The sequence below is a fragment of the Triturus cristatus genome, chromosome 4_2, assembly GCF_964204655.1.
Source record: "Triturus cristatus chromosome 4_2, aTriCri1.1, whole genome shotgun sequence".
Taxonomy (NCBI): Eukaryota; Metazoa; Chordata; class Amphibia; order Caudata; family Salamandridae; genus Triturus; species Triturus cristatus.
This window is the reverse complement of record NC_140586.1, coordinates 190812898-190833098: the sequence shown is the minus strand read 5'-3', so window position 1 is coordinate 190833098 and position 20201 is coordinate 190812898. Positions and strand designations below refer to the sequence as shown.

The 20201-nt window shown below is 47.8% G+C and overlaps 1 protein-coding gene across 1 annotated transcript in view; it reads left to right on the top strand.

Annotated features, from left to right (window-relative positions):
* Positions 1-16597, top strand: part of LOC146833347 (heme oxygenase 1-like) — a 61230-nt gene extending 44633 nt beyond the window's left edge. Inside the window, exon 5 of the mRNA XM_085600064.1 lies at positions 16177-16597. Within this exon, the coding sequence (XP_085456190.1) occupies positions 16177-16316 (140 nt within the window). The 3' untranslated portion in view covers positions 16317-16597. The remainder of the gene's footprint in view (positions 1-16176) is intronic.
* Positions 16598-20201: the final 3604 nt, after the last annotated feature.

Here is a 20201-nt window from a genome sequence, read left to right as displayed (position 1 = left end):
TGTTTGTCTGCAGGCCCTGCTTGATGAGCGGGAAAACTGCTGCTGATCGGCAATATCAAGAGAGAAGATCCAGGCCTGCCTGCTCCCACAGCTTGAAGTAAGTCATAACCTCTCCTGTTTTCTGTCTCTGTCTAGCTCCTCACTTGCTGAAAACCGTGACTCATCTCCAAGAACTGCCTCTTACCCTCTCTTTCCTCTCATTTGCTTCATTCGTTCCCCTGTGAAATCGATCTAAAAAGGAAGTAATGGCTTTTTTTGGGGAATGTCTTTTTCTGCCATTTTCTAATCCAAAGTGCAGCCTCGGAATGGACGTTAGCACGATCTATGTGCACCCACTACACCAGACACTTTATATATGAAAATACCTGCCCGCTGGACACCTATATAGGGATTCCGCTTTGAGAAGGTACTCTCACAGCACAGATGAACAAGTTACTTACCTACGGTAACGATGTATCTGTAAGAAACATTAGTTAGTTAGATTCCTCACCTTAGAATATCCCCAGGCGTCAGGCTGGATCCAGAAAGATTTTTCGTCAGCAATACCCCTTGCGCGTCGCTAGGCGTCGTCTGCGGCTCCGCGTCCGTCGTCGGCGTCGTGCACCGATGACGTCATTCCGGTGCACGACGCCGACGACGGACGCGGAGCCGCAGACGACGCCTAGCGACGCGCAAGGGGTATTGCTGACGAAAAATCTTTCCGGATCCAGCCTGACGCCTGGGGATATTCGAAGGTGAGGAATCTAACTAACGTGTTTCTTTCAGATATGCTATGTACGTGGCAGTCACACCTGCTTCATAGAATGCTCTGTACAGCACTCTCTCCCATACACCATACAATATGTAAATATTTTGCTTTAATGACACTTAGGTGAATCTTTTTGATCTTACTATGTGAGTGTTTTAACCGGAGTCCTCGGAACAAGCAACGCTTGCATTGTAAAAGGACGGAGTCTGGCTCTGAATGCATCGGTCCCACGCAGAGCAGCACCACAGTGGCCAGGTGCACTTGGGGACACCTGAAGGCTTCGGAGGCAACGTGCCTAGACGTCCCCATGGTCAAGGGAGGCTGGTGACCTAGCACCCTGGCTTTCACCCTCATCCCTGATGGCGTATTTTAAACCGTGGCGCGGACGGGCCTTCGAATCTGGGGCGTGGTGCCCTGAGGAGGTGGGCACCTGACCTCGGCTCTCGTCCGTTGGGGCTGTGTGTGAGGGCCAGACCCGCCAGAGGGAAGGAGCGCCCTGGAAGGGACCTACTCAGAGCTCCAGCCAGCTACTGCCCTGGTACTGAGAGGGGACAGACACCTGTGTGAGGAACGCTTCCACCTCAAGGTGTGTGCTCTGAGCTCCTACCACAGTCCTGAACCAGAGGGTCTGGAGGGGGGTGGGGGTTGGGTAAGGGGAGGAACATGCCCTTGGCACCCCGTAGATGGTGCAGTGTGTGTAACAGGCATTCCAACCTCAGTGGACAGGAGGACAGGATGGGGCCTGCTCAGAGCAGCTTCAGCAACAAACAGACATGGACACGAGGGGGTGATGGGGATAGGGGGCACCTGCCCCTAGCACCCTTAGGAGATACTGCGTGTGAGGCCTAGACCAACTTGAGAACGGGAAAAGCAAGGAAAGGGCCAACCAAAAGTACTAACTATAGCACTGTGCACAAACAGGGCCTTGCACCCAAAGGTGTGTGGGAGAAAAGTTTACCCCGTATTACGGAGCAGTCACCGGCCACTTAAGGGCACAGGGCCAGCCCCTGCTCCACCTGACTCCAACAGTGCCCCTTGGAGGAAAAATAAATATACCACACTGACTGGGGAAGTTTGAACGCATTCGAGTATGTCAGGACATTATACTTAATAGGCAGCCACCACTATCACTTCCTGGTCGGATCCATCCATCTGCCAATAACCGCCACCTGCCTCCCTCCCTCTAAGCTCCCATCCACCTGTCTGCCTCTACCCTCCTAACCATCTACCTCCTCTAAGCTCCCATCCACCTGCCTCCTCTAAGCTCCCATCCACCTGCCTCCTCTAAGCACCCATCCACCTGCCTCTATAACCTACTATCCACCTGCCTGCATCTAACCTCCCATCCACCTGCCTGCGTCTAAGCTCCCATCCTGCTGCCTCCTCCAAGTTCCCACCCACCTGCCTCTAACCTGCTATCCACCTGCCTGTCTCCCACTCACCTGCTTCTTTTAACCTCCCACCCACTTTCCTGCCTTTAACCTACTATCCACCTGCCTGCCTGTAAGCTCCCATCCACCTGCCTGTCTCCCATCCACCCTTACTATTTCCACACCACTCTCGACTCTGATGACCAACCCGCTGTTATTTTGTTTTTATTTATTTTATTTATTTAAATGTGCGCTGCATACACACGACTGTGCATGGACTGTTTGTTAGGTCCGATGCTCTATTGCCTCAGCCTCTTTGTATAAGTTTATTGTTATGTTATAGGGAATTTATTGAACGCACTTACACCCAAGGTCTCTTGGCGCCGAAACTACCCCAGAAGCAGACTCTGTGGCTCTTTGCACACACCCAGATAGAAATGAGTGCACATGGTGTACATATTACACAGAATATCTACAGATGAAGAATACTTGTGGAGCTCAGCAGTGCCATCGAGGTAGCCTATCTGTCACGTGTACAGGAATGACCTAGGAAGTGCAGAGAGCTTGGAAAATAGCAAGGGGGCATTCAGAGCTACATGGCTCCTCCTTCGCCCCAGTGTTTCTTGTGCTCCACCTGGCAAACATCATTTCGGAGGATGGTGATGACGTTAACATTTTGCCGCCCCCCCCGGAAAATTTCTGCGGACGCCCATGCCCAGAGGGACAGACAATGCTTTCTCACCCCTCAGCAAAGGAAGAGGGGGTGAGGCAAAAACAACACCACCAACAGACGTGGATCCCACTAGCCAATTGGAAGGCCGAGCAGGATTCAAAATTTCCCCTCGGGGCAGCTTAGCCCCCCTTTAAAAATGCGGCAAACGCCTGTGCCTGCTATCACTTTGGGACAGGTGCTGCAAGATACGAAGATTGAGGAGAGAAGATGATCATTTTGGGGGAACTGACAGACCGCGGCGGATTAACTGACCTGTCCTGACTGATCATCGCGCCACCGCCACAAGGGCCCGGTAGAGTGGACACCATTGTCGAACCAAGTCTCAGAGAGGAGATCATCGCCACCAGGAGCTGAGGAGAGTCACCGCAGGTGGGAGGAGCAGCTGAAGCGAGTGCGGACAGCCAGCTAAAAGTGTCGCTGAGCCCTGCGCAGTAAGAGACAGTGCAGAGGCCAGGCGGGACCCTAGAAGAAGGAGCCGGAGATTTAAAGCTGCAGGCACGGAGGCTTGCGAAGGAAGCAACTAGCTTCCGTGTTAATTCATGCAGTTGACTTTAGGCCCGGTACAGCGTGCAAAGGGGGCAACAACTACTGCAGGGAGCAGCGATCCCTTGCGCATTATTAAAAGGCACAGAGTCAGAAAAGGGGGAAATGAGGATTGTTTGCAACTCGCCGTTCACTTTAGGTAAAGACTAACAGTTCAAGACTACACTGCAGCATTTTTAGGTCTCGCCTGAGCCAGCACATGCGCTGCTCTGGCGAGACATTTAGTGAGTGGGTTTTAAAAAGCCTACCACAGCTTTTTGTGTGGCATACTGCGTGTGGTTACGTGCACAGGCACGAGCAGAGGCGCCATCTGGTTTTCCTCTCGCTCTCCCAAGCGCTTGCGTCTCGCTCCGCCTCTCTGTGTTGCTCACGCTTCAACTTTTAGCACTCGCGTGCTTGTTAATTTCAAGCAAGGCATTAGGCAACAAACAACACACTGAAAGGAAGCTTGCCTACTTTGACATGGCGAAATGGCTTTTGAACCACTCCTTGTCCCCTCTCGCCATTGCACAGTGTAAATGTGCCCCTCGCTCGCTGAACATCTTCCCTGCTGGCTCGTGAGTCATCCACGTTGCTTCCTGAAGACATCGTGCGTCACAAGTCACCCGCCCTCTGCCGGGAACAGCGCAAATGATTTCTTGGCAGAGACCACAGCGAGCCATTTATTGAGCAGACAAGGGACAAAGCACCTCCACGCAGTCTGCTATGACTGCGCACGCCTTTTTCCTCTAATAAACTTCACAACAGAGGCATACAAAAGGTAGTTGATAAAAGTAAAAGGATGTGTAAAACTGCTATGTATTCGACCCAAGCACTCGCCATAAGAACATTCAAGATCACGTCGCTCATTCCGCGATCGCGATCACTTTCACTTTTTCCCCTTGTTTTGTTTCTGTTTGCTTCTATGGCAAACTATGGTTTTGGAGTGCTACCACCTGTTAAATGTTCATGAAACTTGTACTAAACAAAACAGTTCAGACCGTGCTTTTGCTACAGCAGCGAAGATTGCATTATGTCAGAGAAATTTACTTGAGCAAACTTGAGACAGAAACCACCAGCTGTTTTACACGAGTGGTGTTTGGGCTACTGGGTCTAGCTAGTTTCTTGAGTGAGGGCACTGAAAACGCGTTCTCCTTTAAATATGCATAATGTACGCTGATATTTTTAGTGTTTGATGTCTGTATGGTCCATTTTCTACAAATATGGCAAAACTAATGCTGTGCAAATACTTTTTCTCTCATAGTCTTCAATAGTGAAATCGAACTTCCTCGTAATTTACAAGTTTTATTTTTAGAAGCAATAACATTATAACACATCGAGTTATTGTTATTTTGAATTGGCTGAGGTATCTCTTTCTTCCTCCGTTGGAAGGATTATTGGAAGGGTCAGTCCTGCTCAGCTCGACCCCGATGCTGTGCTCTGACGATTGCACTCTAACCTACGCACAGGCGCTCAACCCACTGAGCCTGTGTAGCGATGTACTCTTTGAACAGCATCTCCTTTCGGTGTGAAATTAAGTTCATATTGTATTTATGTATTTATGCTTTTCGCACGTGTCAGCATTCCGGCCTGACTAATTTTTGGGACGTGTTACAAATCTGCGCTTGTGATGGGTATTAAAAGGTAAACGATTAACAGTTATTTAGTGAAGCATGTAAACTAATGTTCTCTTCACAGACACGCTGTAGGATGGAAAAAAACAGATTAATTTACATCACTTAGTGTAATTTAACAAATTTGAACCTCTGACATCAGTTTAGTAAAATTGCACTGCCGCAGCGCAGCTTTACATAAACATTTCCCCTATCCGACAAAGCCCAGAACACTGATTCTTGGAGCTGCAAATGACCGAAAACATGCACGTTATGCAAGATTGATAGCGGCAATGAAACAGTTTTTTGGCCCTCCATAAATTAAGAAACGTAGCAGCTGACCCAGTCAACTCATTACAAAGCAGGGCAAATGTGTCCTCCTAAGGGTACTACCAATAAGTAATCTCCACCTGAAGGCCCAACCCCCATTCTTATCCAAAATATCTGAGGTGGGGGTAGGGTAAGTCTGTCTGTATGCCGACGTCACCATGAAGTGGAGTGCATACTGTGTTTGTTGATTCTCCAGGCAGTAGATTTACTCCAAGATCAGGCTCCAGAGACTAACTTACCGAGAATCCAGAGAGCATCTAATACATTCCCACACCACCTCCCCAAAGTATACATCCTAAATAAGTCTTTAAAAGCAGTGCATTCTGTACTACTAACAGGTAAGGGTGAGTCTTTAAAAGCAATGCAGTGTGTAAAACTAACATGTAAGATTTCATGTTTAGCACAGGTACACACCTACAATATGACACGACCGAGTGGCTGTGTCATCGTGCTCATTATGTTATTATAGGTTTTATTATCCTTCCTTCATGCTGTACAGCCACTGTTTTAATGCTGGTCAACATAAAGAAATGGCATTAGGGGAGGGGGATGTGGTCTGACGACTAGAGCTGCCGACACATCCTCTGATACTGGGCAAATCACTTAATCTCCCCTTGCCTAAGAAAAAAAAATGAATGTGTCCTTGTGTAACGTAACCGGTGCTCACGTAAATCGCTCCAATAGCTTCGGGTCGAGTTCGCACTATATAAATCTGAAAAAAAAAAAAAGCATTGGCATAGCCAATAGGTCTCGCTTTTGGGACCTTATAAGTATTTAGTTATGCAGCACAATATCCTTGGTGCAATAACATCAACTGTTGCATGGCTAAAAACTTATAAGGTCCCAAAGGCGAGACCTATTGACTATGCCAATGCTTGTTAAAACAAGTAACTCAGTCAAAGCAACTGATACCGAGAGCAGTGACCCCTGGGGCACGTCCAAGGAGGACTCGGTTGAAGAAAGGGAGTCATTAACAGTGGGGAGTGACCTCTGGGCAATTTCTTATTATGTTTGAAGTGCAATAAGCCCTGTGCAGCTCCAAAAAGGGGCCGCAAGGACTAGGGGAGCGACCCCTGGGCAGCGTAAAGCAGTGACCACCCCTGCTTGAACAGGGGTACTACAGAGCAGCAGCTCCCAGCAAGCATTACAGAACTCCATCACAGATCTGCGGGGCAGCTGACCAGCCCATCAGGTGCACGCGGGGACAGCCCACAAAGGGCAATGTGACCCGCGGTATGAGAGGACAGGAGAAGCCAGGATAAGAGCTGGGGTCAGCCCCCATGGGGGTGGTGTGACCCAAGCTATTGAAAAGATCATAAAGGGCCTGCAAGGTAAGAACCACGTGCAAAGCAGTGGGGACAGCCAGTTGCTGCGCAATGCAAGCAGTCTGTGTCGATGAAATCATCAGGGCAGCAAGAGTGACAGCGGCCACGGATGGTGAAGAATGGCTGATGAGGCAGCTGAGAGGGGAGCAGAACAGACGGAGCAGGCCAGAAGAACCCAGGTACAGCGTGGGAAGTGAAGAGCGATGCAAAGACAGCCCGGAGGAGAGAGGAGTGGGAGAAGAGCCAAAGAAACTCCAATTCACTGCCAGCGGGGGGGGGGAGGGGCAAGAAAGCAGCAGTTGTAGAATTACCCCCACCCCACACAGATGGTAAAACTCCAGCTCAAAGGCTCGAGTTGACAGCAATAAACATCAGAATGATTTCTGGTGTGATTTATGGCTTTAAGACAAGGCAACAATATTCCTGTATGTTGGATTTGTGGCATGATTTATGAGCTGCTGACAAGCCAGCTTTACTTCTGTCGATCTGTGATTTATGGCACGATTTATGATGACAATGTAGACTAAGGGCGTGAATTTGATTTATGATGCCAAGTGTAGTTGGCAGTTATCGTTTTAAGGCTAATGGGTATTGACCCCTAATAGTTATGACCCCTAATAAAGCGGGGTACCTATTGTTAAACCTTGGTGATAATAAAGTTGCAGCTAAACCCTCCAAACACATTCAGCGTGTAGCGTTTTAATTCAAAATGGAGGTGGTCCAGTGCAAAGTTTAGTAGCGAAGCCTTCAGGACATAATGGTCTTGCCCAAATTCTAAAAACTCACTGTGGTCTCTCCTGTCCCTCCCCGTGGACAGATACGTCTAGGCAGTATTATGTTTGGCTTATTTTATTATAAGGGCAATTTACACAATCACTGCCTTAATATGCCACCAAGGCCCTCAAGGGTTCTGTTCACCTCCTCTTCCTCTCTTTATGGGGAGTTTGTTGGAATCAGGTTTTGTTCTCCCATCTGCATCATCTCAGATCTGCCAGTGCAGGGATGAGGCGGATAGTGGCCCTCTAAGCAAATCACAGGGTAGATATCAGTACTCAAGCCCACAGTGTTCAATGGGTTCTTTTCCATTGTGCCATCACCGTGTCGTGACCCCCTCATCGTGCTCATAACAAACAGACAAGCCTGCCTGAAGTTAGTGGTTGACCCTTATGATCGAATGTTCACCCCCTCTAGGTTCCCAGAGGCCCACCCACCAGCTCTAAATGGAGAAAGCCCTACAAACTGGTACTTGCTGAAGCCACAGCCCTCCAGGATCGCGGTGTCCGGAGCCACAGCATTCACCCACTCTCTTGGGTGGCTGGACTTGAGCGCACTGCTGGTGTAATGGTCGTTCTGGTCCTCGTACTGGTCAGGCTCTCTCCTCGCCTCCTTGTCTCCCAGGTCCTTCCCACAATTGCGATCAGCATCTTCTTCTCGGTGTACCTCCCGGCAAACTCCGTCTGCCTCCGTCTTTCATACTCCGTCGTCCAGAATAGCTGCACCTGACAAGCCGTGCACCACATACCATAGCTGTGGTCCTTCCTTTATGTTGCCAGCAGGATCGCCGGACCACATGACCTCCTCCCGAGCCACTGAAGTGAAGGAGCATTTATGGACCCGGCCCCATTGGCGGCTATGTTGAAAGTGTCTGGAGCTGTGGGTGCCGGACTACACTCACTCGATGGAACGATAGTGAACTGTGTGTAGTTGGCGTTCGGAGTCACACCTGCTATTTTCAGAGCAACAGGGAGAGATCTTTCAGAGAACTGACCACTAGGGTTACCAACCATCCGTAAATTTCACAGACCGTCTGTAATTTGGATCTCACGTCCGTTGTCCGTGACGATACCTTTTACGGATGCCTTTTGACTGTAATTTTGGAGTTTGAAGGGAGGAGCGCTGTTCCCTTGTGAGAAGCCTCAGCTCACTGCTGGGGCCGCCTTGCACTCCTCCTCTGAGCACAAGAGCAGCCTCACCCCACCCATTGTCATTCTGTATGCCGGCTGGGGAGACATGGGCCCCCAGAGAAACAAAGAAATGCGTAGGGCACTAGGTAATAAAAGGACAAGGTGGGGATGCACAGAGGAACATACAAACCACTCCAGCCTGGCTGGTGCCACCAGCACCACTCCAGCGTCATCCACACCTTACTTTTCCAAGAGCATGGGACAATGTCAGCTTTGGAATCAGGTGCGCGAGAGGCACAAGTTGTGCACCCGCAATTTAAAATGAATATATCACGTTTCCATGCGAGGGGGTGAAGCATACAGATCTGTTGTTTATTTTGTGTTTTTTAAATAACATCATTTCGTCCTCACTATATTTCAAAGCGCTGGAAGGGCATTTTAATACTTGTTTTACGTATCCCTATTGTAAAACTCATGATCCTGAGTACTACCCTGTAAATGCATAAAAAGGAATACAAATAAAACCATCAACAAAAAACAGAGAAAAGTATGAAAAGGTGGGACACAAAGCCACGCAGATAACATATTATTTGTTAATGTTTGGCGGTTTTATATAGCGTGAATTCGGCCTAAGGACATTGGAGCACTTAACATGTGCACATCATTACACAAGATCAGGCTCATGGTTTTTTTGAGTCATGGAGATTCCCCACGGCCGAACCCCAATACAATTATGTAGCAAAATACTGCTGAATTGTTGAAAGTCGGTGTCCATTCAACAATTCATCAGTAACAATATACATAGATTATCATATGAAATACCACAAAAAGACCTGCATAGTTGCTCAAAGCTGCGCGCATACCGAAAAAACGTGAAGTGCACGATTGTCTCAACCTAATGCAAACGTATTTTTTTTTTTTTTTTTTTTTTAAAAGAAACCTTTATTTGACTTCAAAGAGTTACAGACATGGGCCTACAACCCCTTGGGCCGGCCGCTAATTAGCATGAGACGTGTCATTTCACCGTTATACAAATTGGTCAATCAGAGGATCCCGTCAGTCCATCAGCACTCCCAGTGAAGGCAGAAGCAGTAGTTGAGTGACAATATTAAATACGGTTTCAATTTTCAATTTAAAACTTATGAACATTACACACAAACAAGGCAATAGGCATTGTGAATATCAGGATGCGCTCCCCGGGGTAGGAAATCAATGACCTGCGGCAGAGAGGGGAGGGGGGCCTGGGAACAGAGGAAAAATCAAACTGTAACCTACTCATAACCTAACAGATGAGGAATGTTCAGCTAGGGGGACAAAGGGACATCCAATACAATAGCCAGAGGAGGGGCACAGATGTCTCCGCGATAAGAGTTCCACGGACCCCACACCCCAGTCCATTTCCTAGGCTTGCCTCTCGCTACATACACCGTCTTTTCTCTAAACATGCACCAATCCATATTCTCCTTCCACACAGAGACCGTGGGCGGCCTCTGGGAACCCCATAACTGTGCGATGTTGCGTTTAGCCACCATATTTCCCAAAGTCGCCCACTGCATCTGTGCCACATTATAATCGTTTGGCTCCCACACGTTCAGCAGACATCTCCTAGCTTCTGGAAACAGAGCAACATGAGTGACCTCTTCCATTACAGCATGCACCCGACGCCAAAAGCGAGCCACCTCAGGGCATTCCCATATAACGTGAAGGAAAGTGCCCAGCGAACCACAGCCACGCTTACACATCCCATCCACGGAGAAACCCATGCGCATCAGGCGGGGACCAGTGACATACACTCTATGGAGTATCTTTAGTTGTACGAACCGAAGGCGGGCCTGAATTGCCACCTCCCTCGGGGAGGCTATTGCCGAGACCCAGTCCTCCTCATCTAATTCCAAACCGTCAGCCACCCAGATCTCCCTCAAGTGAGTCAACAGGTCCGCCCGGTCGTTGATAAGCTTTTTATAGATCAAGGAGATTGTGCTGTCAGGCACGTAGCCATCGAGCACCCTGTCCTAAAGAGGGGAATTTTCCGGGATAGCAGTAGCATCAGGGAAAACCGAGCACAACGCATGATGGACCTGAGCATACCGGAAGTACTCCCTATCGTTCAGCTTATATTCCGCTTTCAGCATTTCAAACGTTTTAAACTTCCCTTTCACCCAAAGATCACTCACCTTACATATGCCAATCATATCCCATTTCTCAAATCCTTTAGTTTTCCACAAACAGCCCAGCCTTTCTGAAGCATACAGTGGAGTCGCTCGAGTCAGGCGGTCCTTCCAACCCATCGCAGCATTAGCCGCATGCCACACACGTACCGCTATCTTTGTTGGGCCTGTCAACTGCACACCAGGAGACTTCGAATAGAGTGCTCTATTATAATCTCCCCCAGGCAATAGCATTTTATCCATCTCGAACGCCGGGTTCAGGGCCGGTCCGTACATCCCGTGGTTCACCGCCGCCAATTGGGACGCCCAATAGTATCGCTTGATATCGGGGAGTGCAATACCCCCATCATACCAAGGGAGTGTCAATTTTGTGAGAGCGATTCGCGATCGCCCGTCCCAAAACAACTGCCTCTGCAAGCTCTCCACCTCACGGAAATAGCGGGCCGGTATGACGTAGAGTGTATTTTGCAGTGCATACAGGAATCGTGGTAGCGACATCATTTTAAACAGCGCCGCACGTCCGAGCGGCGAAAGCGGAAGCCGTCGCCACCCCGAGACGTCGGCCCTCAGTCGTTGGAGTGGGGAGAGTAAGTTCCACTCATAACGGGCCACAGGGTCTAATGTTATGAATACTCCCAGGTATTTAAACCCTGACTGCGAAATCTGGATAGGGCAGCCACGCGGAAGGAGAGGAGCATCACCAGAGAGAACATAGAAGCATGACTTGGCCCAGTTAATGACCAAGCCGGAGTTGCGACCAAATGAGTTCAGAACATCAACTAGTACAATTAAAGACTGCCGGGGAGATGTGAGGTACAGGAGAATGTCGTCCGCATAAAGAGAGATGCGGTCCTCAAATTCAGGCGTCCACCTACTGCCGCGCAATGAAGGCTCCCATCGTAACCAGGCAGCCAGAGGTTCCAAGGCAAGTGCGAAGAGGAGGGGCGACAACGGACAACCCTGCCGCGTGCCTCTTCCCAACGCGAAGGGTGCCGACACTCTGCCAATCACCACTACCTGAGCCAACGGTTCCTCATACAGCAACTTTACCCAACCGATAAACCCGGGGCCAAAACCAAATTTCGCGAGCGTCGCCCAAAGATACGGCCATTCTAGAGTATCAAACGCCATTGTGGCATCCAAGGACGCCAAAACGGCCGGTTCACGTATGTACGCCGCTCTGGCGAGCACTCCATGAAGACGCCTCAGGTTCAGAGCCGTATTACGATGAGGTATGAAACCGGACTGGTCCGGATGGATCAAGTCGCCAACGACCCTAACCAGACGACTAGCTAAAACCTTAGCCAGAATTTTGGGCTCAGCATTTAACAATGAGATGGGCCTGTAAGAAATACACCGATCCCGCGGCTTCCTCTCCTTGTGAATCACGACAATTGTAGCGAGACGCTGATCATAGGGGAGGGAGCCCACGTCACGTGCCTCAAGAAACATGTCGCAGAGATGAGGCGCCATCTTGTCCGGGCGCAGTTTATACAGTTCGATGGGAAGGCCATTGGGACCCATGGCCTTGCCAGAAGCGACCGAGCGAATAGCCAAAGCAATCTCATCAGGCGACAACGTCGCATCCATCAGTACCCTATCCGCCTCTGACAAGGACGGCAACGCAATATCTCTCAGCAACAGATGAGAATCATCCTCAAGGCCATCCGAGACTGGAGAATACACTGCGCGGAAATACGTCGCAAAACATTCAACAATTTTCACAGGGTCAGTCACACGCACGCCATCCGTTCTCTCAATAACCGGCACCACTCGACTCGCTCTCTCTTTCTTGTCCAACCATGCAATCAATTTTCCAGCCTTATCCCCCACATCGTATAAGCGCCCTTGTTGCTCTCTACTCATCACTTTGGCAGCATCAGTAACCAACGCTCTATAGTCAAGCTGCTTGAGACTGAGAACATGCAACTTATCATTCGTAACACCCAGCTCCAGGTCCCCCTCCAACTTGGCTATTTCGTTTTCAAGGCGGACCACCTCTTCAGTCTTGCTTTTCTTGGAGTGGGAAATTAGAGAAAGAGCTTGCCCACGGATCACTGTTTTGAAGGCTTCCCATAACGAGACAGCAGATGACACTGACCCCACATTTTCATTGAAATAGCGCTCAAGAGACTTGACCAGGTCCGCCCGGATTTTAGGATTACGCAGGTACCAGGGGTTAATCGGTGCTACCCTCCCCTCAGCCCCGGGGGTGACCTCAATGTGCAACAGTAGTGGGGAGTGATCGGAAATACCGCGGGCCAGATGTCTTACTTCCCTAATCATCACAGCTTGGGCCGCCGGCATAAGGACATAATCAAGTCTCGATAAACTTCCATGAGCCCCTGAGTGGAAAGTGTATTGCGCCTGCCCCGGGTGCATTAATCTCCAGCAGTCTATCAGTCCGAAGGTATCCATAAACCCACTCAGCCAGGCCTGTGCCCCCGGGAGATCCCTGGGAGGGTGACGATCCGCCCTACCGGATACGACAGAATTAAAATCGCCCCCATCACCAGAACCCCCCCCGGGAGTCCCAAGACCATTCGCCCCAAATCAGCGAAAGTTACGGTCTGCAATCCCGGTGGGACATAAACAGAAATGAGCGAGACGGTTCTGCCCTCCCATCGGCCTACAAGTGCAGCATACCACCCTCTATCATCATGAATCACATCGTCTACCTTCAACGGGAGAGAGGCTCTAATCAAGATGCCCACCCCCCGCGAGCCAGAAGTGAAACCAGAATGAGCAACGAGACGATATCCCCGCCTATTCATAGCATGGCAAGAATTCCCAATTAGATGCGTTTCCTGCAGAAAGACAATATCTGGCGACAGCCGTTTCAAAAACTGCAGCACTACTCCACGTTTAATCCTATCCCCAAGCCATTCACATTCCACGAGAGTACTCTCAATCCCCTACCCCCCATCCCAACCCCACGCACAACTCCCCCCCCAGAGAACATGACCCCGACCACCAGTCGTATAGCGTTACGTTGCCTTGTAGAACATTCAAACATTCCCCAACTCCCCCCCTCCCCACCAACATTTCCGTTACAACTCCCCCCTCCCTGCACCCCTGCGTGAGCCCATGTAGCCCCCCCAACTTGCAGTGTGCCTGTCGCCCTAGCATTAACTAATCTACAAAAAGGAAACCCCAGAGGAGGAAAGAGCCTCACTGAGCACCCCACAACCCCCGGGCATTTAAGTATAAGGCACTGAATAGAAACATCGAACCAAAATATGGAAGTGTCATCGCAGTGTTCAGTCACCGGGAACCAAAAGTCTATTCCTGTCCAGCCAGGCCCACTCCATTCTCCTCGGTCTGTCCCTCTCGACTTCGTCGCTGGGGCAGGGTATCAAGCCAATCTCCAACCTCCTCCGGCCGATCGAAAAAATGTGTCCGATCCTCAAACTCAACTCGTAACCTGGCCGGAAAGAGCATCGCATATTTCAGGTCCATGTCTCTCAGTCGCCGTTTAACACCCATGAACCCCTGTCGCTGCTTTTGGACCGATTGTGTAAAGTCCGTGTAGAAACTTATATTAGTGTTCTCAAACTTCGTCGGCCCACTCACCCTCGAGGCCTGCAGGATAGCGTCTCTGTCCCTGAAATGAAAAATTCTGGCAATGAGGGGCCGTGGGGGAGCGCCCGGTTTCGGCTTCCAACCCGGAACTCTATGGGCCCGCTCGACCGCAAAGAATTTACTCAATCCCTTGGGTGCGAGATGGTTGATCACGAGGTCTTCCACGAAGAGGTCAGCCGCAGGGACCTCCGAGTTCTCCGGTACCCCTATTATGCGCACATTATTCTGCCGAGCCCTACTTTCAAAATCCTCCAGCCGACGGACAGACAAATCATTAGACGTCCGCAGATTACGGACCTCGGTTTGCAGGTCAGATACGTCCGTTGCCAGACTCGACGTCGTCAAACCCAAGGATTTGACCTTTTCATTCGTTTGTGAAAGGTCCGCTCTGACTAGTTTAACGTCGATCAAAACCGTGTCCAATTTATGGGCCAAGGTGTCGAATTGCTGGCCGACTGCTGCTTTCATCTCATCGATGGCACCCATGACGTCCTGCAATGTTAACTCCGTAGACGATCCCGGGCCATCCCTGGATCTCTCCGGTGACTTATGCAGGCCACTAGGGGATCCTTTTGGCTGGGTATAGCGGTCCATGTTATTAGCTTGGGTATGAGCTCCCCACCTAGTCGTCTTGGATTTTTGTTTGTATCCGTCCAATCTAGCCGCCATTGTCTGATGGTCGCCAAGGTTGTCGTCCACCAACACGATTAGCAATCCCCGGAGAGCCGATCCAGGGAGCCTCGGCGATCACGAACGGTAGTCCAGACTAGTGTCCAAGATCCAGGCAGGATACCCGATCTTCCCAGTATAGATGTATGCTGACAATCCAGGGCCCCTCAGTCAGTTTCAGCGAGGAGACCCGAAACCGAAAGTGAAAGTAGGGGGTGCGCACCGGCCCGGGTCCTGCAGGCCGTTGTTGTTCACTTTCTGCCCGGGCACCATGCCAACTCGAATCCGGGGCAAGGTCAGGAGTAGGCCGCCGACTTGAAGTCGATGCTATCCCGGTTCCTGATGTCCGATTTGAATTTGGACAACAGGTATCACCTCCGCATAGGTTCGCCTGTAGAAGCCCGTCGATAGAATCAGGATATATTCAGGATAGACGTGGGAAGTTGTGGAGGCCCTCGGGAGCCCTGTGCCTACGCGGCCATCTTGGTTGCACGCTAGGCTCCTCCAATGCAAACTTATTTTGACTTGTACTTAAGTGGTTGTCTATTTACTTACTTATATACTATCACATGACCTCCTCTGGTAGGTCTGTAAAACGTAACTTTTGTCCTGAATTTTGACCATCTGTCCTGAATTTTTGTCCTGAATTTTGACCCTTTGTCCTGAATTTTTACACTCACCATCCTGAATTTGCACCCATGCCAGTTAATCACCCTACTGACCACCTGTTAGTCTCCTCTCTGTGACAGCCTTGAGTTCAAAGCTGATTTGGGAGACTGAAGCAGGTTTACCAATCATAACTTTGTGATTGTAACAATTATCCCACTCAAACCCACCACCTTAAAACCAAAGCATCTCGTGACCTTGATACAGACAATTTATTGTGAAAACCTGTACTGTGAATTGCCCTGACAAGAAAATATATTTTAAGAGCAGCGAAGTAAGAAGTCAGTGGTTATTGGCAGTGTCAACCAATCGCTTTGCCTAGAATGTCAACCTGACATTCACAAAAACTGTGAAAGTTGCATATTTCCTATTCCATAGTCAACACACATTTTAATTAATCTAGATCCAGAGCATTCCATAAGTGTAAATTGTCTTAATTAATCATGTAAAACCAATGCGTAACAAACCAATAAAATTGTCAAATGTAATTCTGATATCATACAAACTTATTAACTTTACTCACTCTTTTGCCTTTTGTTGCTTTAGGGTCTAGACCAGCTGCTTACAGGAATGAGAAGGTCGGAATGTCGTCTCACGCGTCCACCTCTGACACTTCTCCGCTGCACTGGGGTGTCATGGCTGCTCTGTTCCTTGCAGTAATAGCTGTCTGCATGTACGCCATCTGAGCGTGCTGGTCCACCTGCCTGACTGCCTGACCTGGAGGTGCAGAGCCAGTTAGGGCAGATCTTCCCTGGGCTAGAGCAGTGGTTCTTAACCTGTGGTCTGAGGTCCTGCGGGAGTCCGCGAGGCCTACTCAGGGAGTCTGCGGCTGTTTTACAAAATGTAAAAAAAAAAAAATTAGTACATTCAAATAAATGAAGAATATACAAATAAGGAAGCAAAATCGAAACTGTGAAAACCTTTTCTATATTTAATTGTGAATTAAACAAAATATTTTATTATTTGAGCATTTATAATTGTATACTTGTTTCTGTATTTTTGTGTATTGTAGAAATTGCTTAGGCCAGAGTTCTCCGGCTTCCAATAGTGACTCAGTGGGGGTCCACAGAAGTCAAAAGGTTAAGAACTGCTGGGCTAGAGGGTGTGAAAGGGAGAGAAACTCATGCTCTGATGAAGCTCAAAGACCATGTGCAGTTACAAAGCCAGGACCCTGGAGAGATCAGCAGCCCTGGGACTTGAGCAACAGACCCCCAATGCACCTGGACTGAACATTTTGTTATTCCAGCAGGATACACCACGGGTGTGTGTGTGTATTGCTATTGCATTTTATTTGTTTGATTATCTTTTTTTTGTTACTATCTTTCTGACCAAATTGAGCATATCATAACCAGTCTACGGTCTCTGATCCGAGTTATTTTTTTATTACTGGTTTAAAAAAAAAGATGACAACCTTTTTTAATAAACCCAAACAATGTATTGCTTTTTGTCCGTCTGTGAATTGAAATGGTTTACTCACATTTACAAATATCGAACTTTGTTGCACAATAAACGTCCTTTATTTTTACTCCTGCGTGCAAATATTTGCGGTATCTAAATATCCGTTGTCAAACTGTTGCTTCTTTGTACTTGTTAGCATACTCTTTATCCAGCACACATCTTGATAGAGCTCTCTGGATGATGGAAGTGGGGTGGCTGAGAGTATACCCATATGCCCATTTGTGGTCGGTCACTGTAAGGCAAAGGTCTTCAATCTGTGGGGCGCGACCCCCAGGAGGGCCCTGGAGTCCGGGGAAGTGGGTCGTGCATTCCCCGGCTTCACTTGTGCCTGCAATCCAAAATGTTTGCTTTCATTTTGGTAAAAAACAGCTGTCCTGGGACAGCTAATTTACATTGTTATCAGCTGAAATTTTATCAATTGAGTCTCTAGCACTGTGAAAAGCTTTAGTGCCAGGGTGCCTGCTTGCCTGAATGAAATGCAAATGTGCCTATCAGTTAATCTGCAAATGTAAAGGGTTCTTGGGAGCAGGTACAGTCTTTAATTGTTCAAATCACTCCAAGCTTTATGATGTCAGAGATTTGGCTTTTTGAGTGGTAGTACAAAGACTTAACAACTGGGCTGTGAAGTGCTTGCTTTTAATTTTAGCGGCATTTACGCAGCCCTTAGTACCCCTACAGAGGTGTTGAAGTGGCATTTATGTAAAATAAAAATCTACATTTTGGAAGCACTATTTTATTGTAAAACAATGTGCACGTTTGCAGCACTCTATCCTACACTCTGTGTAATGCAAGTAGAAAATAATGACTTGCATCTTTACAGTGCTTTCTGTCATAGGCTGTGACTTGGTAGCACTAAAAATACATGTCAATATTCTCTACTGCACCAATCAAGATTTACACACAGACCTCTGCAGTGCATTAACTAATCGAGGTTTCATAATGTACTACAGTGCATTTCCCACTGAGTAACAACTTTTACATGTATTTTTCATTACGCTTCCCATTATTTTATAAGTAGATACCTCATGGCGAAGGACCTAAAAAACATACAGAATATTTTGGGGCTTATTTATGAGAAGCTTGCATCGCCAGAGCATCAATTTTTTTGACACCCCGGCGGCGCAAGCGTCTCCACCATACCTATGAGGCGGTGCATAGTCACCCTGCAAAGCTTTGCATGGCCTCATAGATATGGAGTAAGACATAGCAGTGGAAGTCACTGCGTTGCCTTACTCTGCGTCAAGGACGTCTTCCATGGACTTTGCATAGGGTTCCCAAGCAACACCCATAGATTTTGATGCTGCCCCATATTTACAAAATCAAGTAAACGTGGAGCAGCTCCAAAAGCGGACGCCTCCCCAATGGATAACCATTAACGATAATGGGGCAACCCAGTAACCCTCAGAACCTGGGCGTAATAGTGTATATAAGAACAATGGTTCTGTCGGAATTTGAACGAAATAACTTAATAGGTGCTGAATACACTGTTTTAATTATCAAGGACACACACAAACCCAAAAAAAACAGGACATCTCATGCAAATCCACTTAGGCAGCAAGGAAATTGAACCCTAAAGTGGCTTATGTATTGTAAATAGGACCTTGTTTGTTGATTATTTTTACGTATTGTCCATTGTACATATTCGTTACATGTGATGTGTTTTGTGCAAAGTATCACTGTTTCACCAATTGTTTCACTATGAATGTGTTTTTTGGTTGGTTTACCCTGTAAATATCTTGGTGCTCTCGATATATTAACTAATATCATTCTATCAAGTGACTTGGATTCTGTCCTGTTTTTTTTGGGTTTGTGTGTGTCCTTGATAATTAAAACAGTGTATTCAGCACCTATTAAGTTATTTCGTTCAAATTCCGACAGAACCATTGTTCTTATATACGCCTCCCCAATGGAGGCGTAACGAGGAGAAATGTTTTCATTTCTCCTCATTTTTTCCTCTTTCTATGTGTGCTGCATTCTGCAGCTCATACAGAAAGAGGAAAATGCCTCTCTGCATTGTTTTTGTGAAGGAATGTACCCCTTACTGTACTAAAATAATCCTGCCTATGTTAATGTTACGCAGCAATTTGTGCAGCAACGCAAGGGAAAAGGACAGGAATGCACCATATTTCATAAATAACGGTGCATTCCAGCCCTTTCATATTGGCATAGGGCAGCGCAGCAAGAAGACTTGCAGCGGTGCCCTACACCAATTCCTCATAAATAAGGTCCTTTGTCTTTAGTTTGACCTTTGACTAAATCTCCACGCTCACTGACCTTTCGTTTGCTAAACACTATTTAATATTATTTCCCCACCATAAAAATTATTTGTTATGGGAATTTGGGGTGTTTATGTTATCGATAGTTGTTGAGGATGAGGAGTACCAGGTGTGGAAGGGGGTCCTTACGCCTAAAAAAGTTTGACAAGTAGGTCTTGGCATCAAAAAGTTTGAAGACCTCTGCTGTAAGGTACAATTAACTGTGTACCTTCAACAACGTTTGCACACTCAATAGAAACTTGGTATCTTAAAATGATTCATGGTTTTTTATGTGGTCTAAACTCCTTGAAGATCCCAGTGGGTTCACCAGATTATTTGCTACAAACGTACATCCGTTGGGAGGTGAGGTTTCTCAGACCACGTTATAACCAGTCTGGCGCAACTGACTAAGGGCAAGGGAGTCTAATAGTACGTATTAAAGGCCCACATGTTCATCCATAGGCTACTCCCACATATCCTTACGGGCGTGTGCAAAGACCATGACCAAAATGTGGTTGATTGAACTGAGCCCAGGGGAAATTTGATTAAAATCTAATGCTTTAATACTGTTATTTTCAGCTAGATGATTCACCATCTTTTCGTGCATTGACCTGAGTTCTACATGGTTGCCAAATCCTCTGCTCTGTTTTTTGAACGTCAGAGCAATGTTTTGACAAGACTAACTGAGCAACTCTTACTCTTTGGACTAGGTATGAGGCTTTGGGAATAGATAGCACCCTTCTGCACTCAATCTGGGATCTTGAACCAGCACATCTACTTAAAAAGAATATATCTGGAGGGCATCCTAGTTCTGCTTTTACTTCATTTGTGGCTGGTAGTGTTACTAGCCGCTCACAC